At 44.2% G+C, this 25,504-nt stretch overlaps 1 protein-coding gene across 1 annotated transcript in view; it reads left to right on the top strand.

The window, feature by feature from the left end:
- Nucleotides 1-25,504, top strand: part of ZNF521 (zinc finger protein 521) — a 765,169-nt gene that overhangs the window by 21,076 nt on the left and 718,589 nt on the right. Inside the window, 1 exon segment of the mRNA XM_030213661.1 lies at nucleotides 16,624-16,683. Within this exon segment, the coding sequence (XP_030069521.1) occupies nucleotides 16,624-16,683 (60 nt within the window).

The raw sequence follows: 25,504 nt of genomic DNA, 5'->3' as shown, positions 1-25,504 counted from the left end.
TAAGCCACATCCTACTTCAATGTTTTTTTTTTTTGGGGGGGGGAGGGGCAGTAGGCCACCAGGGCAGGTGGGGGGGGGGGGTCCCAGTGGGCCACCTTTTGGTCCCAGGGTAATCCTTTTGCATGGGAGGTGGGCAGGAGATCCACCAGACCTCCAGCCCCCTTGTGTCCGGGTGGTGGTTGTGGGGTAGGAATGGAGGTCCACTGGACCTCCTGTCCCTTGCTTCCTGTGGGGTGGAGGCTTGTAAGTGTGCAAATTCATGCTGGACAGGGCTCCCCAATGCTCTGCAAACCCTAATGCCAGCTACGAGCTTGCTGGGCATTGGGGAGGAATACCTATTGCCCTGTTTAGCATGCATTTGAAAGCTACTTGTGCTCAGAGCCAGCATTGTTACACATGCTTGCCGGCTCTGATCATAGGGCATAGGCTAACATGGGCGCTAGGCCGGCACTAATAGCCTCTAGCGCCTGTGTTTGCCTTTGATCATCTGCCCATTAGTGCTGCATTTCTAACTTTCCTCTCTTGGGGTTTTTTTTTGGTTTTGTTTTGTTTTTTAAGTCTTCAAGTGTTTTGTTTATAGACACTTCAAACAATGTTCTTTTTGTTTCTATTAACTTGCTCAGCAGTTGTCAGTAATAATTTGCAATCGCTCATGTTTTTCTGCTCTTTATTTAAAGGCACCTGATCTGCTTTTGACTTAGGGCATCCCATTAGAGGTTGCAATAAACTTCACTTTTGATGATATCCTTCAGATACCTCATTCTGAACTATGTGCACTTGAATGGCTGTTGGCTTTGCCCCCAGAATCTAGTTTACTTCAGAAATAGGCATTCTTTTCTGGGGGCTTTTTTGTGTGTAAGTGGTAAGGATTCCAATGTCTTGATTTTTGCATTTTAAACTTCATGATTGCATTATTGTATATATTTTTATTTTGATTATATCCTCTGATTTGTATTGAAGTAGGCAGTAATTGAAATCCACCTTGAAACTTGTTTTAGTAAAAGGTGCGCTGAAAAATGGCTTGCGGTAGTGTAGGTGCTGGTTCTGGGTGTGTGACGATCGATTTTTTTCAGCATGCCTGTAAAAAAAAAAAAAAAAAAAAAAAAAAAAAAAGCCTTTTTTTATTTTTGCTGAAAATGGACATGTGGAAGTGTCGCAAAATCAAAATTGCTGCGCGTCCATTTTGGGTCTGCGACCTTACCGCCAGTTAGTCTCTCACGGTAACCGGATGGTAATGACCTATGTGCGTCAAATGCCACTTGGTGCATGTCTGAAAATAAACATTTTTTGGCTGCGCGTATCAGACGTGCACCAAGAATGAAATTACCCCAAGAGCCACACGGTAGCCGGGCGGTAACTCCATTTTGGAGTGCGTAGACGCTTACGCAGCTTAGTAAAAGGGCCCCTAAATGTTACTTTTATGAAGCTGCATATTAGGACTTTATTTACCAGGAAGCAGAATTGATCATTGTTACAAGCAGACCAGAGAGCCTCTTACATATTCAGATAGTGCAGGCCTTGACAAACTCAAGATGCCAGTGCACCCTGGTGACTACAAAATAAGACCACACTTTGGGGTAGATTCAATAAATGGCTCCCAAAGTTAGTCGCTGAGATAATCCATGCTAAGATTAGTATACTGTAAAGGATGTTCTGTGCCAAATGACCTTTACAGAATATCGAGTGGAGGAGTAGCCTAATTGTTAGTGCAGCGGACTTTGATCCTGCGGAACTGGGTTTGATTGCCACTGCAGCTCCTTGTGACTGTAGGCAAGTCATTTAACCCTCCATTGCCCCAGGTACAAAATAAGTACGTGTATATATGTAAACCGCTTTGAATGTAATTGCAAAATACCACAGAAAGGTGGTATATCAAGTCCTATTTCCATTCCATTTCCATTAATCGTAGGTTGGGCACGAGCAATTACACCTGCCATAAACTGATCCAGTTAGGCATGCAAATGCAGGTATTCTGTAACATTGGGGGAGATCTATATATGGTGCCTAAGAATTCTATGCCGACTAAGTGTATTCTATAATTGGCGCCAACGAAAAAATGGTGTAAATCCCGGCTCATAGATTTATGCGCACTGGGCCATATTCTACACTGTGTGTAAATTTTTGAAAACCCTTGAAATGCCCATTTCCCCATCTATAATCACGCCTCTTTTTGCCTGTGCATTAGAAGTTCGGCAGACTTCATTGTAGAATATGCTTAGTGAGTTGTGCGTGTAAATTCTAATCGGTGCCAGTTAGTGCTCATTATCGCTTGTTAAGTGTTGTTAGTGCTCATGAGCTTGTTAAGTTACATGACCTCTAGGCGTGCTAAATAGAATCTGCGGGATTGTTCCTAACTTGTGGGAATGCTCCTGACCTGACCACACCCCTCCGGTGGCCACATCCCCTTTGGAGTTGCACGCTACAAAATTTTGGCATGCATGTTATAGGGTGTAGGCAGATCCATTTGTAAGGCCTAATTACTGCCAATTGTTTGCTAAATGCTAATAATTGATTATTGACTGACTAGCTCACATACAGACCTGCAATCTGTGCCCAACTTTGGGTGACCTGTACAGAAACTGGTGATGTAGGCCTGCGTATCAAATAAATGTGAGCAGATTTGGAGCCCATGTAGGCCATAGAAGTTAATGCAACATCAATAATTCACATATGCAAAAGAGGTATGTTACTGGGCTGGTGATGTCTGAAGATGAGACAATGGCATTATGGAGCAAAATGCAGCCATCTGAAGAGAGAGGGGTTTTATCAGTCTTGCAGTTGTCCAAGAAGAGTAGGAGACGGCCAAGACAGTGAAATATGCATCCATTTGACTGCAAGCAGAGGCCTACATAAAGCAGAATCAGGCCAAAAAGTAGCTGCCTGAGGATATGAACCAGTGAGAGAACTGAGGAGGAAATGTTTGAGAAACATCTACTGGGATATGGCTGGGGATGGTGAGGTGAGTTGCTTAAACTGCCGTTGTTGAAGACAGAGATTGGTGAGAATCTGAGGCATGGCAGTAGGTGAATTGGAGGCAGTTTATTCTGGTGTATTTATTGTGTGTTTGGGGGGGGGGGGGGGGAAGGATGATGCAGTTATGCTTGTAGGGTACCTCCAAGAGCTGTGGCAGATCTAAGAGGGGTGAACTTAACATTGGAGGGTGTCCCCAACCCTCTGCTGACTTCAGTGGGGAGGGGGATTGAGAGACTTCAGACACTAGCCCCTAAATTTTAGGGTGGCTCCTAAATCTAAAGATAACTTGTCAAAGCCTGATATAGTAGGATGCATACAAATGCCTATCGCTTATGGAGCCCTGTATTCCTTTGGTTTTAAGAGAACAAGTTTTATTCCCTGTTCACAGTTCCATTTTCTAAGCAACAAGCTTAGCAGCTGCAGCTTTTACAGTCAGACACAAAATTGTTTATAATCATTGTCTGCTTTTCTTCTAGGCAATGGGAAGGCTTAGGGTGCAGAAAATCAGATCTTTCTGAGCTGCAGAAATACCCTTCACTTTTTTTATGCTTCAGTCTTTGCTAACATGAAAATAATAACCCAGTCAAGAGTTTTGTTGGTCAGATTTTCTGTTTATCTGTTTAAAAGCTTCTTTTTATAAAGTTAGGATTTGACACTTTTTAGCTTTGGCCTGCTAACTCTTCTCAGCTATATTGATGTGCTTTTATAATGTAGTGGGTCATCTTTAGATCATGGGTCACCACTGTAGTAGAATGAGCCTCAGGATCAGAAGACTGAGAGAGAAAAACATTTTAAATGCTTTTTTTTTGGGGGGGGGGGCATCGATCAATAGAGTTTTACCATACAATTTCCTATTCCAGATTCCCACAGATGCCAAATTGTTATAATTCCTTGCATAGATGCAGATTCTGAATATTTTAAATACAGTTGCAGGCTCAGTGTGTGTGGGCTTTCTGCTTAGAAATATACAGAAAAAGCCATGTCATCTGAGGTGATCTGTGTAAATTTATTAGTTACATCTTTCATCCCTTATTGTGTGAAGCTGGGATTTAATTTAAGTCAAGGTCGTCTTCACGGGCATAAATTCCTTTAAGGTCACACTTGTGTGTATTGTTCTAGTGCTGGCTACTCCTTTTGAAAATTAACAAATAAAGCAGAGAGAGCGAGTGTGGGGAAACACTGCACCCAGAAATCGCTGTGGCTTGTGAAATCACATACATTCCACTTTCTGTTCTGTCTGGATAGCTTTGCAAATTGTATATTGATTATGCTAATACAGATGGTGTCTTATTACCACTGTTGCAGGTATTATTGAAACACATGGACTGATCCTGTATCTTGCAAAGTTGTCCCAGTGCAGTTAAAAAAAAAAATTAAAATAAAATATCCTGCTATGTGAACTAGAGCAGGAAAAAAAAAAATACCAATGAAGTAGTTATTTGAACTTACAAAATAATTAATTCCCAGACTGAATTTTTGTGTTTCAGAAAACACCATTTACAATTAAAAACAGAAATTGAGTAATAGAAGCCCTGTTATTGCTCTGTCAGGTTAGCTTTCTTTTTTTTTTAATGCAAGCTTTAAGCAAGGCAGGGTGAGCATTTATGCTGAATTGATAACAATCTATTTATTGGCTAGTATGGTGCTTGAGACTTACTCTGACTTACTGAATAAAGAGAGTAAGCTGTTTTAATAGTGTGCTAGCATTTTTGTTTTATCTTTGTTTACTATTTCATTCAGTTTTCCACAGTTTACCTCCTGGTTTTGGTAAAGAAAGTCTCTTTCAAATAAAGATGTACATATTTGCAGCTTTGTTGTAGGTGATGAACTTAGCAGCACTTCATGTTTAGACATCTCTCAGAATCCAGTTTTACATAATGGAGTAAATTGGTTACCCAAGAAAAAAGTTGACAAAAGTTTACAAGCTCCTTGGATCTATAGAAGGTATACATCAATAGGAAGAATAAATAACTTTCAAATTAAAAGGCAGTTTCTCTGTGATTCAGGGCCTGCTGTGCCAAACGAACTCTGTTCTTGATCTGGCAGTGCTCCAGATTCACACTATGCTTTCCATAGCCTGAAAAGACTGCCATATACGCAGCACCCAAAAGCAGTCTTGAAATGAGAAAGTAACTTGGTGGGTGTGGTTTGAATGCAGAGTTTCCAAAATGCAGCCACCAACGTGTAATTGTAATTTATTTTTATAGTTACTGTGTATGAAAGAATCAAATAATGTTGGTTGACCATTTTGCTTACTGATACTCAATGTGGCCTCTAGGTTTGCTTGTTCAAGTTTCATTTTAGTATTATATTTTGATCTGGAACTTGCTGACGTTTTGTTGTTGTTTTTTGCACAGTCTGTGCCGACTAAGCATATTCTATAATCGGCGCCTAGATTTAGGTACTGATTATAGAATATGCTTAGCTGATGTTTCTGCACCTGAAACTACACACATACATTGACACCAGTGAAAACGTGGCGTAAATCCCAGTGCATAGATTTATGCTCACTGGGCCATATTCTATAACTACGCTCATAAATTTCAGAACGCCCACAAAACACTCATTTCCCTGCCCATAACCACACCCTTTTTTGCCTGTGCACGTTAGAATTTTGGCACACTTAATTACAGAATATGCTTAGCCAGTTCACGTAAATTCTAATTAGTGCCAATTAGTCCTGATTATTGCTTAAGTTCTGTTATCAGTGTTCATTGGCTTGTTAAGTTACGTACATTATTATAGAATCCGCTTGGATTTCGGCATGGATCTCTGGGCCTTCTATATAGAATCTGGGGGTATGCCAATTGATCCAAACACATCAGGAAAAAAAGTAGCCAGTATGGAACAGTACAGTGTCTTTGGATCTGTACATGCTTCTACGGTGGCAAAACTAAGCTTCTGACCCTGCTGATTATACTGCAGAGTTTGTGACAGCATTGGAAGGTTTTCCATTTGTGTACCACCTTGGCTCTGTTCTTGTGACACATAAGCAATTGGCCAAGCCTGGTATATCACTTCTGTTTTGTTAATTTTAATGACAAGTGGTCTTACTGTGTGACCTGTCTGCCCCATGTGCACCTTGCCGTTCTATAAGAGCTGTAGCAGTAACTTTGGTTAAGAATGATGATGAACATGAATACATGTTTAGGTCAAAGTATTTCAGTTTTGTCCAGGGGGCCTTATTTCCATTTCATATTTCTTTTTGATCTGAAAGACTTCGAGTCTTAAGGAGGCCTAGAATTGCTTCTGGTTTAGAATGATGATGACTCCAAAGTTTTTCCTGTTTAGGAGGAGGTCAAAAATGCCTCATCTTGTTTTCAGGATGTCAGAAGGGCTCTTGTCTATAGTGGATTCTTGACAGTCTTCATATTTTGTGGTGGTTGCTGAATAATGTGCTGTGTTGAGAATGATGCTAAAATGGAATTTTTTTTCCATCAGAGGAATTGAATTATTTATTAATCACATTTAGCTCATGCCTTGTTCATTGGTAAATCAAGGTGAGTTTCAGGCAGGTACAATAATTAGGTATTTCCCTTTCCAGAGGGCTTACAATCTAAAGTCCTCATTGACTGGTATGCTTTAATGGATATAAATTTACTTGTTTTGTCATGAAGACGGTGGAGGATTATGTGACTTGAGGTCACAAGGAGCATCATTGGCAGTTATAGGATTTGAATCCTAGCTTCCTTGCTTCTTGAAACTGCTGCTTTAGCCACTGTGCTGCTCCTTCTCTGCTGTAGTTTGATTTTTCAGTTTCATATACAATGGGATTTTTTTTATTCCGTTTTACACATATAAGCTTTTATTCTACAAGACAGCAGCTTAAAAGTCATGAGGTTAATATCGGCCATTTGTAATGGGCATTTCCATATCATCAAGCTGATCAATCCATAGACTGGTGGGTTGTGTCCATCTACCAGCAGGTGGAGATAGAGAGCAAACTTTTGCCTCCCTATATGTGGTCATGTGCTGCCGGAAACTCCTCAGTATGTTCTCTATCTCAGCAGGTGGTGGTCACACACAGCAGCAGCTCTGGCTAGGCCTCCAAGCCTAATTTTTAGGTTTTGTTGAGTGCCTGGGGTTGAGGGCTCTTTTGAGCAAGTGCAAACCTGGTGGTGCCAGGTCCCTCCTTTTCTCCCCCCTCCCGCTGGCTCCGTTAAAAAAAAAAAAAAAAAAAAAAAAAAAAAAAATTTTGAACGGCCTTAAAGGCGTTTATTTCGACGTTTATTTAAGCGTCTATTGCAGCTACTCACTGAGACACCAGGTCGTTACAACTCGGAGCGGACAGCAGGTAATTTTACCTTTTTATAGCGGGCGGGGGTTCCCCGATTCTTCTCCTCGTGGCTCATGGCGTCGGAGGGCGAGGGCGCAAAGGGTCGCTCCCCGGGTCGCTCGAGCGCTTCTAGAGGGGATGCGGGGGTCTTCAAGCCGGATTCGCCCTTGGTGGGTGACAGTTTCGCGACCGATGCATGTCCCGGTCCTTCCTCCGGCGTGGCGGTTTTTCCCGCCATAAACGCCCATCCCCCGCTCCTCGCCTCCGCCATCTTGGCCGGCCACGCGGCTCGGACGGCTTCTTCTTGGGCCACCCTTGAGGTTGGAGACATTAATGCCATGAACGCCCTTAATTTGGGCGACGGCACAGAAGCGGCTAAAGTTAAGAGCCGTTCTTCCCGCGCGGCTCCTTCGCGGAGTTTCGCGCCGGACGCCATTTTGGATGCGCAGCATGTCTCTCCCCCGCTATTGCGAGCGCCGGTTGAGAGCGCGCCTAGGGCTGTTGCCCAGGCTGCGGAGGTGCACAGTCTGGGGGGTTTCTCCCCCGAGTTTGTTTTGCTGCTGCATCGGGCCTTCCTCATGCACAACGCTGCCCCCGCTCCCTCCTCTGGTAAAGAGGTTGAGGTTCCCAGAGGTAAACGCCCTCGGGTTGATTCCCAGGCCTTGGAGGAATTTGTCTCCTCCGATGTAGATGAGGGCAGCGTGTCTGAGGTCTCCCAACGGTCCTTTGCGGATTCCTTGGTGGAGACGGATCCCCGCTCGGATGGAGCGGATGACCCCTCTGCAGCGCGGCTTTTTCGCCCGGAGGATTTGCCCAACCTGTTGTTACAGGCCATGGACACTTTGAAGATATCCTCTCCGGAGGACGTCTCTCCCTCAGCCCCTGTTGGCTCTGCCATTATGCTGGGGACTAAGCGCCCGCCTAGAACCTTCCACGTGCATGATGCCATGCACACCTTAATTTCGGCTCAATGGGATGTCCCAGAAGCGAGCCTTAAAGTGGCTAGGGCTATGTCCCGCCTCTATCCTTTGGCTGTGAGTGAACGTGAGGCCTATCTGTGGCCTACCGTGGATTCTTTAATCACTGCGGTGACTAAGAAAACGGCATTGCCGGTGGAAGGTGGCACGGCCCTAAAGGACGCCCAAGACAGGAGATTGGAGGCGGCTTTAAGGTCGTCCTTTGAGGCGGCTGCTTTAAGTTTGCAGGCCTCAGTTTGCGGCTCCTATGTGGCCAGGGCGTGCCTGACTATGGTGCAGCGGGCTTCCCCCTCGGATCATTTCTTGAGGAATGATTGGCCAGCCCTGGAATCGGGCTTAGCCTATTTGGCAGACTTGCTGTATGATGTCTTGAGAGCCTCAGCTAAAGGCATGGCTCAGACTGTCTCTGCGCGGCGGTGGCTTTGGCTGAAACATTGGTCTGCTGACCACGCCTCAAAATCCCGCCTGGCTAGATTGCCTTTTAAAGGCAAGCTGCTCTTTGGGGTCGAGCTGGACAAAATCGTGACTGATCTCGGCACGTCTAAGGGCAAGAAGTTGCCGGAGGTCAGGGCTCGGGCGAGTGCTCGTCCCGGTACCTCCAGAGGACGGTTTCAGGAAGCCCGTCGGTACCGCCCGGGCAGGTCGGGTGCTTCTGCCCCCACTTCCTTTAAGAGGAATTTCTCCCCCAAGCAGCATTCCTTTCGCAGAGACCGCCGTCCCGGAGGTGCTCCCTCCGGTCCTCCCCCAGGGTCTCGTACCCAATGACGGGGTATTGGTCCACGCCCCAGTGCAGATTGGAGGACGGCTGTCCTCGTTTCTGGGCGAGTGGACCACAATAACTTCAGACGCTTGGGTGCTGGAAGTCATCAGAGACGGCTACAAGCTGGAGTTCTGCCGACCCTTAAGAGACGGGTTTGTACTCTCTCCCTGCAAGTCTCCGGTCAAAGCTGTGGCAGTGCAGCAGACTTTGGACAATCTGATCCGCCTGGGTGCGGTCGTTCCGGTGCCAGAAAGTCAGCTTGGCAAGGGGCGTTACTCCATTTACTTTGTGGTACCAAAGAAAGGAGGTTCGGTCCGGCCTATCCTCGACCTCAAAGGGGTCAATCGGGCCTTGAAAGTGCGGCACTTTCGCATGGAGACTCTCCGCTCTGTTATAGCGGCAGTGAAGGCAGGGGAGTACCTGGCATCCTTGGACATCAAGGAAGCGTACCTGCATATTCCCATCTGGCCTCCTCATCAACGCTTTCTGCGTTTTGCAGTCCTGGGCCGACACTTCCAGTTCAGAGCCCTCCCGTTCGGGTTGGCTACTGCTCCGCGGACCTTTTCCAAGGTAATGGTGGTCATAGCGGCCTTCCTGCGAAAGGAAGGAGTACAAGTCCATCCTTATCTGGACGACTGGTTGATCCGAGCCCCCTCTTATGCAGAGTGCGGCAAAGCTGTGGACCGGGTAGTTGCTCTTTTGAGCTCCCTGGGATGGATCATCAACTGGGAGAAGAGCCAGCTGCGCCCGACTCAGTCCCTGGAGTATCTGGGAGTTCGATTCGACACCCAAGTGGGCAGAGTGTTCCTGCCAGACAATCGGATTGTCAAGCTTCAGGCTCAGGTGGACCAGTTCCTAGTAGCCTCTCCTCTTCGGGCTTGGGACTATGTGCAGCTGTTGGGCTCTATGACGGCCACGATGGAAGTAGTGCCCTGGGCCAGGGCTCATATGAGACCACTACAACACTCTCTGCTGCAGCGCTGGACTCCGATGTCGGAGGATTATGCTGTGCGTCTTCCCTTGGATCCAGCAGTGCGCAAGGCGCTGAGCTGGTGGATGCAGACAGACAAGTTGTCTGCGGGAATGCCTCTGGTGTCCCCAGAGTGGATTGTCGTCACGACGGACGCCTCGTTATCGGGCTGGGGAGCCCACTGCTTGGGAAGGACAGCGCAGGGGCTCTGGTCTCCTGCAGAGGCAAAGTGGTCTATCAACCTCCTGGAACTCAGAGCCATTCGGTTGGCGCTTTTGGAGTTCATCCCGGTACTGGTGTTCAAGCCTGTACGGGTCCTGTCGGACAATGCCACGGCTGTGGCCTATGTCAACCGCCAGGGAGGTACCAAGAGCGCCCCTCTAGCCAGGGAAGCTATGAGTCTATGCCAGTGGGCGGAAGCGAACCTGGAACAGCTGTCAGCGGCCCACATTGCCGGAGTCATGAATGTCAAGGCGGACTTTCTCAGTCGCCATACCTTGGAGCCCGGAGAGTGGCAGCTATCTGCTCAGGCGTTCTTGGACATCACGAAGCGCTGGGGCCAGCCGAGCCTAGATCTGATGGCGTCATCGGCCAATTGCCAAGTGCCGCGCTTCTTCAGCAGAGGACGGGACCCTCGATCCCTGGGAGTAGATGCTCTTCTCCAACAATGGCCGACACAAGAGCTTCTCTATGTGTTCCCGCCCTGGCCCATGTTGGGCAGGGTACTAGACCGGGTGGCAAAGCATCCCGGCAGGATAATCCTGGTGGGTCCGGATTGGCCCAGGCGTCCCTGGTATGCGGACTTGATCAGGCTCTCAGTCGACGATCCTCTGCGGTTGCCAGTGGAGCAGGGCCTGTTACATCAGGGTCCCGTGGTGATGGAGGATCCCTCCCCCTTTGGTCTTACGGCCTGGCTATTGAGCGGCAGCGTCTGAGGAAGAAGGGCTTCTCAGACAAGGTCATCGCCACTATGCTGAGAGCGAGGAAACGCTCTACTTCTACTGCTTACGCCAGGGTTTGGCGTATCTTTGCAGCGTGGTGTGAAGCAGGCTCTCTTTCTCCTTTCACTGCTCCAATTTCTTCAGTGTTGACGTTCCTGCAAGAAGGTCTGGACAAAGGCCTGTCGCTCAGTTCCCTTAAGGTCCAGGTAGCGGCTCTGGCTTGCTTCAGGGGCCGCCTGAAGGGTGCTTCCCTGGCTTCGCAGCCAGATGTGGTGCGCTTTCTCAAGGGGGTTAATCACCTGTGCCCTCCTCTGCACTCAGTGGTGCCTGCGTGGAATCTCAACCTGGTGCTAAGAGCATTGCAGAAGCCGCCGTTTGAACCCTTGTCAAGGGCATCTCTGAAAGACCTGACGTTGAAAGCAGTCTTTTTGGTGGCTATCACTTCAGCCAGAAGAGTTTCCGAGCTCCAGGCGCTCTCGTGTCGAGAGCCTTTTCTACAGTTCACTGAGGCAGGAGTGACTATTCGCACAGTGCCTTCCTTCCTGCCCAAGATTGTTTCTCGCTTCCATGTGAATCAGCAGCTATGTCTCCCTTCCTTTCGTAGGGAGGACTACCCAGAGGAGTACTCTGCTCTTAAATATCTGGATGTGAGACGAGTCATCATCAGATACTTGGAAGTGACCAATGATTTCCGGAAATCGGATCATCTGTTTGTCCTGTATACAGGTCCTCGTAGGGGTCTGCAGGCTGCTAAGCCTACAGTGGCAAGATGGGTCAAGGAAGCCATTGCAGCGGCTTATGTGGCCGCGGGGAAGGTGCCGCCTATCCAGCTGAAGGCTCACTCTACAAGAGCTCAGGCGGCCTCGATGGCAGAGGCCGGTTCCGTCTCCTTGGAAGAGATATGCAAGGCGGCAACTTGGGCTTCGGCCCATACATTCTCCAAGCATTACCGCTTGACTGTGGCTGCTCGGGCGGAGGCCCGGTTTGGAGCTTCAGTGTTGCGGTCAGGGATTTCTATGTCCCGCCCTGGGTGAGTACTGCTTCGGTACATCCCACCAGTCTATGGATTGATCAGCTTGATGATATGGAAGGTAAAATTATGTATAATCATACCTGATAATTTTCTTTCCATTAATCATAGCTGATCAATCCATAGCCCCTCCCAGATATCTGTATTATTTTTATTCTGGTTGCATTTCAGGTTCAAGTTTAGTCTTCAGTTACTTCAGAAAGACTTCGTGTTCAAGTTTTTTCACTTGGATTCTTCAAGAGTTAAGACGAGTTTGTGTTACAGTGAGCTGCTGCATTCCTCTCCCCTCCGTTTTACGGGGCTGGATTGAGACTTAAAATTCTGCCGGCACTCCCTCCCGCTTCGTGCGGCTGTAGGGCAGTTTTGTACCCCTCCCGCTTCGGCGGTGTTAGGGTCAGTCAGCTCCTCCCGCGGTTGCGGTTGCAGGATAAGCCAGATCCCCCCGCATCGGCGGGTGTGGTGTCCCTCCCCCGCTCCGCGGGGATGAGCTGGACGGATTCCCCTCCCCCGTTTCGGCGGTGGTGAGCTGGGCAGAGTGTCCCTTCGTGGGTGTAATTCTCTAAGTGCTGAGTCCTGCGGATGGAGCTTTGATATCGACATACTGAGGAGTTTCCGGCAGCACATGACCACATATAGGGAGGCAAAAGTTTGCTCTCTATCTCCACCTGCTGGTAGATGGACACAACCCACCAGTCTATGGATTGATCAGCTATGATTAATGGAAAGAAAATTATCAGGTATGATTATACATAATTTTACCTTGTCTCCCTTAAACAGGTGAGCGTGCATGCTGGAAAAAACCTAAATGACTGACTGTTGTCCTCATGTTATCCGCTTTTTAAGTAGAAGAGCTATGCTAGCTTTAGGGATGTGCACAGGCATAGAGGTTTCACGTCATTTGCAGACTTCAGATGTTTCTTTTTGGTTCATTTTATTCATTTATCTTAAGATCTGAAAAAAAAGTATTAGAGCTTCTTAATGCATTCAAATCAATTAGGGCTCCTTTTACTAAGCCACCCTAGTGATTTCCACATGCCAAATACAATGAAGCGCATTCAATTCCTATGGGTTTGTCGCATTTGCCGCACTGGGAATCACTAATGTGGCTTAGTAAAAGGGACTCTTAGTGCGCAAAATCAAATTAATGTGTGTAATCTATATATATATAAAACTCACCCTCAACGTTCTATTGTCTGACGTCACTGAAGCTAAGGTTCGTAAGTTCGAAGCTTTGAAGCCACGAAAATCACAGTCTCGGGGCCCCGCCCTTGCGTCAAACGTTATGACATTGAGGGCGGAGCAATTCACTCACATTGATGGCGGCCAGGGCGGCGCAATGGGCCACCCGCTGACGACGAAGGTGCGTTGGGTGGGGGGGGCCAGAGTCACACATCGACGGCGGCCACGGCGGCGCAATGCCGTCACTAACAACGGAGGTGCGTTGGGTGGGGGGGGCCAGAGGAAAGCCTTGCTAGCGCCCGTTTCATTGGCTCCAGAAACGGGCCTTTTTTTACTAGTTTTTATTAAGGTATACTAACAAACTTGAATACACGCGCTCAAATGCACATCTATAGCCAGCTTCAAGAGGTGTTAAATCGGGCACCTTTCCTGTTTTTTTAAATAGTAGGTAACAGGCATACTCCATGAGTAAATGTCAGTACTGTGCACAGTCCTGTAAGAGGCCTACATTCAATTCTTATATCTTACTCCTCGAGCTGGAAGGAAAGGTTGCGAGTGCTCTAAAAGTGAGAGTTGCTGCTGTTGTGCAATGATTGGGATATCGCTCCATGCTGGGATCTAGAAGTAGCAGTTAGGCTCATGGGATAAATCTGCTATAAACAAACACAAAATGGGTGTAGATTACACAAACATATGAATGAAAGAAGAGTGGATAGATGATGAATGCTGTGCCTAAAGTATCCTGCCGCCGTGGACCCTGTGGAAGTATAGCAAAACGCTGGCCATCATTAGCAGCTGTCGGTTTTCAGCTGGGCTTTAATCGTGAGCTCTGGACACGAACATGTTTTTGGACCCTTAGTGTCTGTCAGTTTACTCTCTATAGATACTGATATATCTATTTGATGAGTATTCATAAGTGACCATACATTTTTTTTATGGGAGGTTTTTATGCCGATGATGAAAGAGTAAGAGGTCTTTTTGGATCCTTCTAGCTCATTGGATCATTTATGATTTTGGAGCTCTTTGAGGGTTTTCCTTCCATTTTTTTGTTGCAGTGGTCATTTTTTGATATTAGTGGGTTTTCTTGGTGATCTTTAGTGAGCCATGATCTATTCTCCCTTGCCAAAAGGACACTTTTTTCCTGCGTGGACTGAGCTATAAGTTAAGCTGTAGGAGGACATAGTGTAGCAATATAACCTTTATTTTCTAGAAAAATATATTCAGTGCTTGCCCTTTATACAATGTATTTATTGAATTATTTCTTTTTCTCTTGAGTTTTCCTTTCATTACTTAGAGCAATGTTTCCCAAATGTGGTCATTGAAAACTCTAGACTTGAGGGTTATGCTATCCACAGCAAATAGTCATGAAAATGGATTCATACATTTGCTTTAAAAATCTGCCTAGTTAATTGGTTATTCTCCGAGGACAAGCAGGCTGCTTGTTCTCACTGATGGGTGACGTCCACGGCAGCCCCTCCAATCGGAATCTTCACTAGCAAAGTCCTTTGCTAGCCCTCGCGCGCCCGCGCGCACCGCGCATGCGCGGCCGTCTTCCCGCCCGAAACCGGCTCGAGCCGGCCAGTCTTCTTTCGTCCGCACTCGGTACGGTCGTGTTTTCGCCGTGTCGAGCCCCGGAAAGTCGACCTCGCGCGTCCTTTTTCGACGTGTTTTCTTCGGAAAATCCAAACTGCTTGGGAAGTGCTCCGGAAGCCCTCTCGGGTTTCGTTTGCCCCTTCCCATATTTTTCAGATTTTGCCCCGGTAAGTTTTCTTTCGTCGTCGGGGTAGGCCTCTTTTCGGCCTCGGTCGAGATTTTTTCTCCCTTAAAGTTTTGGTGCTCACTTTCGTCATTTCGGATTTTGATTTCGCCGGCGTGATTAAAAAGGAATTCAGGTGAACAGTGAAAAGAATGTTTAAAAGTTGCTTCACTTTTACATCTGGTCACAGAAGGTTTTCACATCAGACTTATCATGTAATCAGGAGCTGTACCTAAAGGGCCTGCTTTTTTCTTTTTTTTTAGAAAACCAAATTGTGTTAGGTGGTGGCATCATTCATTTTCAAGAGGTTTAAATTGGGGGCGTTTTCATTCAGCAGTTTGCCATGATATGGCTCGTTAGTGATCCCTGAAAATTTTGTGTTTGCGGCTCTGCCCTGATCCCCCGAAGCAGGTTGGGTTAGACCGAAATGCCTCCTTTCAATGTGTAGGACGTAGGGAGCCTTTTGAAGATTTCTACAGCGTTGTCACCATGGTTTGCGGTTTGATATAAGTAGCCACTGGTACTTTATCATATTTTGCTTTTCTTTGGTGCTTTTATATTACATCACAATTAATTTTGAATAAAAAAAATTTGTAAAAATGTAAAAATCTTATAATAAGCGCTGAAAACTTTGAGGCAAGTGATTGATGCATCTGAGAGGAGCTAGGATCTGAAATAACTGGGGCTATAAGAGGTCCGATAGCCTATTACATATTCATCTGATGCCTCTTTGTCTTTTAGTGTCCTTTTTTTGGGTTATTTAATTGTTACTAGTTTTTTTGCATTTCCACTTATACTTGTGTTCTCCTTCCTTTTTCCTTTTACATTGTTCATTGAAACAATATAGTTGTTGCATGTTTAGCTCTCTGGGTACTCAAGCAGATGATGAAGGGTCATGTTGTGAAAGTTTATTGTATTAGCAATTAACTTTTCAGACAAGCCCCCAAATTCCATAAGTTGCCCAAAATTGTGCATACAAATTTGGATGTGTCCAATTGCGTGTGCAATTTAATTGAATAAGCCAATTAGTGCCAATAGTTGGCTTTTTAAGAAGCAATTATTGGTGCTAATTGAGATGAATTAACATGTGCATAAATTTAGGCGTGTGATCATGCCTAAATTTTATGCACATCCTGGAAAAGGGGGTATGGAAATGTGAGTGTTGTGGGTGTTAGGGTAGAAATTGGGTGTGGATTTCAGTTGTGTGCACAAATATAGAATAAGGAGGTTCTGCATCTAAATTTAGGCAAGGTCATTGGTGCAAATGGATGTTCCTAAACTCACTCATAACCCCTGCACTTAAATGCTATTTTATAAATTGTGCCTAACTTTAGGCACAGCTTAGAGAATAGCACTTAAGCAATTTTTCTGCGCTGTGTTTTGTTTTTCTTTTGGAAGGAATGATTTATACAAATCGCACAACCATTATAAAAAAAAAACAACAAAAACTTTGCCTGCCTATAAATCTGTTTTACTCTTAAGTCATAACCAAATTGGTTTATCACTCCTATCACCAAACATTTTTACTATTTTAAAAGTATTTTTTTAGAAATGAAGCTCAAAGTACAGTTGTCTTTTATCTTGCATTTATTTATAAACTAAAATGTGCAATATATGTTAGGATTAAGGGTTCAGGATGAAGAAGCGCTTTTGTTAATGAGGCACTGTTACTCCTTTTTATAAATGACAGCATAGAGTTGATGATGATTCATTCTGGTCGCCCACCTAACTTTTTTTTCTTTTATCTTTTTATGTTGACAGTAGAAGAAAATGAGACAGAGGACCAGCAAGCAAGTGTAGGACAGACGACCGTGCACCCTGGTAACGTTGCATTTCTTCATTAGTGTTCACTTCATTATAGCAGTGAGATCGTTGTGTTGCCTCTAGCCCCCCAAACTATATTCAGGTAAATTCTGGGATATACGACAGCTCAACAAAAATCTGCTGATGTAACATGCCTCCCTTTTTCATTTTGGATTTTTATCATTGGTAAAAGTTGTTTTTCTTTGTGCATTTGATACTTTAGCCTTTACTGTCAGATTACTCAGTGGTGATTTTCTGCCAGGTTGCCGATAGTAACCTTTTTTAAAAATTTCCCTCCATTGCATATGTAGTCCCTTGCTGTCCCCAACTTTTTTTAATTTAAAGAAAATGGCTATTATTTCTGGTGAATAGTGAGAAGTAAACATGTTACCAAACGTTAGGACTGATGTGCATTAAATTAAAGGACTGGGGGAGGAGTGTTTGGGTAAAAAAATTGCATCTTGTCATCTCCTTTATGGTGTTAGAATATTGAGGGAAAGTTAGTGTTGAAAATGTGCTTATATTCCTGATGCCGAAATTTCAGTGTATGTTTTTATATTTATTTATTTATTTGTTGCATTTGTATCCCACATTTTCCCACCTCGTCTTTTCTTTTTTTGCTTTTTTATAGAAGTTTTATAAATGTTTAATATTTTTTCTAAAGAAGGAAGCCTAGTATGAAAACAACCTTGTTTTTTTGCATATTGCTTACTTTTATGTCAGGATACATATATTCTGACATAAAAGTAAAGACAGTGCTAGCACTTATCAACATGTGATGCAGAAACTGTTTCAATAATGGCACTGGTATATCTCTCCAGCTAACTAATTTAATTTAGGGGCCCTTGTACTAAAAGATGGTAAGCCCTTAACCACGTCAAAACATTTTGCAGTATTTTAGCATGCGGTATCCTGTGTGTTATGTATTTTTTTTGAAAATATTTTTGGGAGGGACATGTCATGGGCAGAAAGTGGGCGTTCCTATATTATCCAGCTAGCGCATTAGGGTTAGTGCACGCTAACTGGTTAACGCAGTAGTACTTGGTGCCTTCTAAACAGGAAGCGGTAAGTGATCCTGCGTACATTTTTTGCAGGTAATGTGCGCTCATGACAGCACATGTCCTGCAAAATAAATAAAAGACATGCCTTACAAAGTTTCACATTAAGAGGTCTTTTTACCAAGCTGCGGTAAAAAGGGTCCTGCAGTAGCGGCGGGGGCCGTTTTTGCTGCGTGCCAGGGCCCTTTTTATCGCAGCGGGTGAAAAGCCTCTAAAACGACATGGCCATGCGGTAACATTATTCTTATCACGTGGCCATGTGAGGGGGGACTCAACACAGCCCATTGGGGTGGTGGTAAGGGCGCCTGCGGTAACCCAGCAGTAACTGATTACTGCCGGTGTTAGCGCCATGCTAGAAATTGCGGAATTATTTTCCATAGCACCAGAAATGGCACGCTCACATTGGGCTGGCAGTAGTTCCGGGTTGCCGTGCAGTAAAAGGGCCTCTAAATCTGGGCTCAGCATGCAGGAAAATAATGTGTTAGAAGTGCTAAGGTCAGATTTGTCCACATTGCAGTAAAATGACTCCTTAGTGATGTCTCAGTTATTTAGTGTTTAGTGACAGTAACTTCCATGGTACTAGACTTGATCTTATAAATGGGATGATCACTTTTTTGGAAGCATTTCTTCCATTATGTGCCTTTTGGTGAAAATCATTGAGGACAGATGAGTTTTGAATGTCTTTAATGGGAGGGTAATTCAGAGAAGACAATGGAAGTTTTCACTAAAACTTTTCATTATTTGACTGATTGTGCTTTTCAAATCCCACTTTCTTTTTTTAGCTAGTGTTAGAAAAAATATTGTTACTACTTACACTTCCTTTCACTAGGAATATTGCTGTTACACTGGCTCTTCTAAATGCAAAACCATTAAGTCAGCTTTAAGCTAAAGACAACTTTGCCAGACGTGAATTTTTTTTTCCATTTTCTGCGTTTATTCCAAGAAATTACTTTTTCTGTAGCCACTCTGTCTAATCTAGGGGCGATCTCTCTTGTTGGTTGTGGTGAGTTGGAGGCTGTAATTTCATCCAGTCTTGGTGGTAGTAATGATTTTTTTTTTTTCCTGAGTAAAGTAAGATGCTGGCTTGGTACTGAAATGAATCGTAGTGGGCAGCAAGGTCATTTGAAAAGTAAGTGCATCCTTTCACTTACATTACAAATGCATCTATTCCTGCCTGGTCAGATCAGATGTGCTTGTAGCTGACCTAGAACAAGGGTTTTTGTTCATCTTTTTTTTCTATGCATACTGTTCATGTGCACATTCTCATTTGCTTTAGCAATCAGGTGGATAGGTGCCACTTTTATCTAAATGTTTGGCTGTTTTGTTTTTAACCTTCTGGCATCAGGTTGATTTTTCTTTCTTGCATCGTTTTTTAAGCAGGCTTGATAGCTTTTGGGAAATTTTTACAGCAAACAAAATAGCCTGCCCGCCCCCAACCCCACACCCACCTTTACAAACTCCTTAAACTACCATCAGTTGGTTAGTAGGAGAATATTGACTTTTTTTTCCCTGGAAAGTTTCTTGAGTAAAGCTTAAGAATTAGTGGGCTCCTTTTTACAAAGCTGCACTACCGATTACTGGTGCGCTGAATGCGAATAAGCCTATTCTATTCACATAGACGTTTTTACATTCAATGCGCCGCTAATCGGTAGTGTAGCTTTGCAAAAGGAGCCCAGAGACTGCTATATACCTCCTTAAAAACCTAATTTTAAATGTAGAATAAGGAAATGCCAGAAAGCTTTTTATTTTTTTGTCCGATAATATTTTATGAGTTCAAGGGACTTCTTAAAAATGCTTTTCCTATATCCTTTGTGTGTTGTGCGTGGATGGCTCCACTGTAGGACACAAGGCAACTAAGCTAGAGTTTTGTTCATAGTATTACAAAAGTATGATCCATTTCCTTAAAACTGTTCAGCAGGGTCTCTGCATTGCTGTACCCTGCCAAATTGATTTTATAGTTTTTCTTCTGTATATAAGCTTTGTCCTTTTATTACCATTAAATATGCGTTTTTATAGAGTAGCATGTTGGAAATGCAGTGCTGCTGTGGAATATTAATCTTAGTGTGGAGATTTAATGAGGCAGTTGTTTTGCAGTGGACACTGTTGGGAGTGGAGAGTGATAGTTTTATTTCTGCCAATGAGCTACAGAAATATTTCTTGTCTGTTCATAATTATGATGACTTCTCCATTTTCCATTTCTTCTGCCAGCACTTTTCCATGGAGAAGTGACTGGAAGGAGTTCCATTAGAAAGTGAGGAGGTGGAATGGAAACTGGACTGTTCTTTTTGTTGTCCCCAGTTTTAATGGTCAGAGTGCTGGTCGAGCTGGATCTTTTGGGTAAAGAGAAACATGCAGGCAGTCTTTGCCAGTTCACTGAGATGGCTCTTAGGTATTTGTTACTTTTTAGTTGTATATTAGTTACACAAAATAATTAAACCTGTTTTTCTTCACTTTTAAAGATTAGTATTTGGTTGGTTGAACCTGCCCCTTGCATAAAATTAATTGATGTGTACAGGAGTTATTGCCTCCAGTCCTGCAATCAGCAGAGTTTTTCATTTCTTGTTAAAAATGCAGACAGTTTTATTAGAATATAGAATAGCAATGTACTGTTTCTCACCGGAAGTCATCTGCTAGAGACGTGTGTATTGGAACAATTGTAGGGCTGCTAATTTGCAGGTGTAAGTAATGCTATCGGAAATGAGGGAAAAATCTGATGTTTACTTGCTGCTGTTTGAATCCATTCCGACTCTAACCTTTTGTTCTTTTTAAAGAAATTTTAAGCATGTACATGTAATAGAGGGATGCAGTATTTGTGATGCATGTTGTTGCAGACATGAAGGTGATGTAGTATGTATACAATACAGTACAAAATAGTCTTGTAGTCTGCATATACCACAAGGTTCGATGTGGCTAACAATATAGAAGAAGCAGAACAATCATTGGGAATTTCAATGCATGTGTGCTTTCTTAAACGGGAGATACAGATAGGGGGCGCGTGCGCAACACGCACCAAATTTGAGTTACCACCCAGTTACTGTGTGGCCCTTGCGCTAATTTCAGTTTTGGCGTGTGTCTGCTACGTGCGCCTGAAAACTATTTTTTATTTTCTGGTGCGCGGCAGCTTCGTGCGTAGACCATTACTGCCCTGTTACCACGTGAGACCTTACCGCTAGGTCATTGGCTTGCAGTAAGGTCTCAGAACCAAAATGGATGCGCGACAATCTTCATTTTGCCGCACGTCCTTTTTCGGCAAAAAAAAAAAAAGGAATTTTTTGTAGGTGCGCTAAAAAATAATTCTGCGCGCACCCCAAACACGGGTCTACACTACCGCTGGCCATTTTTCAGCACACCTTAGTGAAAGGACCCAGCTGTAGGATATCGTTTGAGAGTCAGTGTATGTGTATGGTGGGGGGGGGGGGGGGGGGGTGGAGTGGGGCTGCCAGGTTTCTTTGATGATGAGGAGAGAAAGGGGTATTTTGGTGCACTAAGAGGCCTGTTTAAGTGTGATAGGATTTTTTGCATTATCCACCACTTGGGAGCAAAGTTCTTTGTCCAGTTATTTTTTCAAGGGTACTCAGCATCTGCCCTGCAGTTACTGCTTAGGGCAGGCACTTAGTACAGTAAAAATGTTAGTACATGACAGTGCATCCACGCTATCCAGATAAACTTATAATTGTTTTGCCTTCTGCTGTAGCAAAAATAAAGATATAAAAAAAATCCCCAAAAGAATGGGTCCCAGAGAGAGAGAAAAAAAAATGTAATAGAGGGATAATAGGCCTCTAATACCATGGTAGTGGAGGCCAGTCATTCGTCCCTATCAGAGTTCTAGTTACAGAGCAGAAGAGGGAAATCTCTGGGGAAATAGAGGCATCTGTGGATGGATATCAAGGATGGGAGTGTGCATGGATCTGGAGTTTTAGGGAGGGTGGGTGGGTGGGTGGAAGGGATTACTGGTGGGATATATGCTGTGGGTGAGATATCTAAGGTGTGGGAATAAGAGCTTCTTTATGTTGGTGCTGCCATGGAAGTATGTATATGACATGTCAATGTGGGATGTCTGGGGCTGTGGTGCAACAGGGGGTTGAGGCAGGGTGTATGTGTGTAAGGGACCAAGGAGAGGGCTGTCAGGTGCAGAGTGAGGGCATAGGGTGGTGATGTAATGTATTGAGCTAGGTCTGCAGGGAGGATGTCGTGGATGTGGTAGAGAGGAGCTATCTGCAGGGAGGGTGTGGGGTGCAGCGGAGGAGAGGTGTCCCAGGTGGAGAGGTGGAGAGGTGGAAGTTTTTAGGGAACCCTATCCACCTCTTCTCCCTTCCTGTGAGGCATATAAGAATTATTTTTTAAAGACTGGAGGCTGGAAGAAAGTGAGCACAGTACACACACTGCACTTACCACCTAACTGTGCTGCATTTGCCAAGCTCCCTTCCAGTCTCGTCAAACTATTACCAATGCAGCCCATCAGCAAGTAAAGCTCTGAAGCTCTCTCAAACTCTGATTGCAACTTCCTGTTTACGCTTGGGTGGGCTGCAGTAGAGGGAAGAACAGCAATAAGCCCACTCTGATCTTTCTCCTGAACTCAGTCCCTCCATTCCTCCCCTCAAAAAAAAAAGAAATGCACACCCTGTCACCTGCTGACCTTCCCTGGTCGCTTATCCACACATTCCCTGGTAGGAAGTATATGTGCAGGGATGTCCCCCCCTCCCCACTCCTTCCCCAGTCAAGCCCTGGGTTAAGAGTGGAGGGGGACCGTTCCTGCCACATGCATTAGATACCATGGATTGTGTGATTGTGTAACCAGGGTGAAGGTGGGGAGTTCCGGTCATGGGCAGTTAGAGGGGGGAATCTTGAGTGTGTGTGTGTGTGTGTGGGGGGGGGAAGGGTTATGATCAGAACGGAGCCTGTCAGGAATTAACCTTCCCAGGGATGTGGCTGTACCTACTGGGCTTCTGGTACTGTAACTGCACTTTAATCTCACTTTGAGATGGCATTAACTGCAGCCACACTGTAGACAGTCATGACAGCTAGTGCACAACACCAGCCCATGCATTAGCTGTTAGTCAGCCACTCTTCTGCTCTGCCCACAATTCACCCCAATTCACATTGAGGAGCTAGTGCAGGTCTTTTACCATGCTGGCTTGTTTTAGCCATTAGTGTATGTCTATGCTAACACACTTACCACATGGTAAAACCTATTCTAGCTGCTTTAGTGCAGCTTAGTAGAAGGATCCCTAAATTTTATTTATTTTGGCATTTGATATACCGCCTTTATAGCACAAGGATGTAAGTGGTGAACAAACCCAGCAATGAAAACGAGGAAGGGAAGGTGAATAGGACAACAAAAATATCCAAAAGTCAAGCTGAAAGGCAGGACGCATCAGAGCGAATTGGAAGGGGTAACTAACCCAACAGAGAGAGAAAAAGGAAAGTAAGAGCAGAATGCACAGAACTGGAACTTCAGGAGAAACCTCTGTTGAAAAACCATGTTTTCGATGCCACCTTAAGTTTCTGCAAAGAGGACTCAGTATGAAGAGTAGGAGAAAGCTGATTCCACAGGTAAGGGGCAATAAAACTAAAAGCCAGGAAATGAGAAGAAGCTAACTAGCAAAGTGTGTGGAGGAAAAGCACATAGGCTGGCATTGGAAGAACACAGTGCCCAACCTGGTGTATAAGGCACAAACAGTGAGCAGAAGTAAAATGACAAGCCTGTAGTGTAAAGTTTGTGAGACAAAATCAGAATTTTGTAATGAACACGATAAGTGGGAGCCAGTGTTGGACATGCAAGAGAGGAGTAACATGGTTTCATCACCATAAATCAGTTTCACAGCTGTATTTTGAACAAACTGAAGCCTGCAAGTAGCATACAATGGACAGTGTGACAAGAATTGCAGTATTCAAGTTGGTTCAATATTAAATCATGAAAAGAGTATCTTTAATACTTTCTCATCTAAAGAACATAAGTATTGCCATACTAGGACAGACCAAAGGTTCATCAAGCCCAGCATCCTGTTTCCAACAGTGGCCAATCCAGGTTACATGTACCTGGCAAGATCCCAAAACAGTACAATACATTTTATGCTGCTTTATGCTAGAAAAAAGCAGTGGATTTTCTCCAAGTCCATTTTAATAATGGCTTATGGACTTTTCTTTCAGGAAGCTATCTAAACATTTTTTAAACCCCACTAAGCTAACTGCTTTTACTACATTCTCTGGCAACAAATTCCAGAGTTTAATTACATGTTGAGTGAACAAATATTTTCTCGGATTTGTTTCAAATTTACTACTTTGTAGCTTCATTGCGTGCCTCCTAGTATTTTTGGAAAGAGTAAACAAGTGATTCACGTCTACCCATTCACTCATTATTTTATAGACCTCTATCATATCTCTCCTCAGCCGCTTTTTCTCCAAGCTGAAGAGCCCTAGCCGCTTTAGCCTTTCCTCATAAGGAAGTTATCCCATCCCCTTTAACGTTTTTGTCACCCTTCTCTCTATAACTTTTCTAATTCCACTAACTGGCTCATTTTCAAAGCACTTAGCCTTCCAAAGTTCCATAGAAACCTATGGATCTTTGGGAGGCTAAGTGCTTTGAAAATATGCCTCTATGTCTTTTTTGAGATGCGGCAACCAGAATTGCACACAGTATTCGAGGTGAGCTTGCACCATGGAGTGATACAAAGGCATTATAGTGTCCTCATTTTTGTTTTTCATTTCTTTCCTTATAATGCCTAACGTTCTATTTGTTTTCTTAGCTGCCGCCACACACTGAGTAGAGGGTTTTAACATATCATCAATAATGACACCTAGATCCCTGTCCTGGTCGGTGACTCCTACTATAAAACCTTGCATTTCGTAGCTATAATTTGGGTTCCTCTTTCCCACATGCATCACTTTGCACTTGCTCACATTAAACATCATCTGCCATTTGGATGCCCAGTCTCATAAGATCCTCTTGTAATTTTTCACAATCCTCTTGCAATTTAAGAACTTTGACTAACTTTGTGTCATCAGCAAATTTAATTACCTCACTAGTTGCTCCCATGTCTAGATCATTTATAAATATGTTAAAAAGCATCAGCCCCAGCACAGACCCTGGGAACAACATTATCTACCCTTCCATTAGGAATACTGACCATTTAACCCTACTCTGTTTTCTCTCTCTTAATCAGTTTTTAATCCACAATATAACTCTGCCTTCTATCCCATGACTCTACAATTTCCTCTGGAGTCTTTTATGAGGTACTTTGTCAAATGGCTTTTGAAAATCCAGATACACAATATCGACCAGCTCACTTTTATCCACGTTTGTTCACTTCTTCAAGGACCATGTAATAGATTGGTGAGGCAAGATTTCCCTTCACTAAATCCATGTTTGCTTTGTCTCATTAATCCAAGCGTTTGAATATGTTCTGTAATTTTGTTCTTTATAATAGCCCTCAAAGATGTAATTTTCTTAAGGACAACAAATGATCTCTGTATCATGCATGAGATGAACACATAAAAAGATAGAGGGTTGTCACTGAGAACCACCAGGAAGTAACCAGCATCCTTGAAGGAGATTGAGATGGAGTTCATCACTAGGTGAAATCAGGGCAGGGCAGACCAAGAGAAGTAAAACGCCTCTGCTTTCTTTGGGTTATGGACCAGTTTGTGCTGAGCCTCCAAGAAGAAATCTGCTGAAGACTGAGATAAGTTATCTTGACATTCAACTCATTATTGCCCATGATATCTGGTATCTCAAATTTCATCTGCTTAAATAAATTGACTGATTCTCAGTTTCTCCTCTT

The sequence above is a fragment of the Microcaecilia unicolor genome, chromosome 1, assembly GCF_901765095.1.
Source record: "Microcaecilia unicolor chromosome 1, aMicUni1.1, whole genome shotgun sequence".
NCBI classification, from domain to species: Eukaryota; Metazoa; Chordata; class Amphibia; order Gymnophiona; family Siphonopidae; genus Microcaecilia; species Microcaecilia unicolor.
The sequence above is the reverse complement of the archived record's forward strand: the minus strand, read 5'-3'. Positions and strand labels throughout refer to the sequence as shown.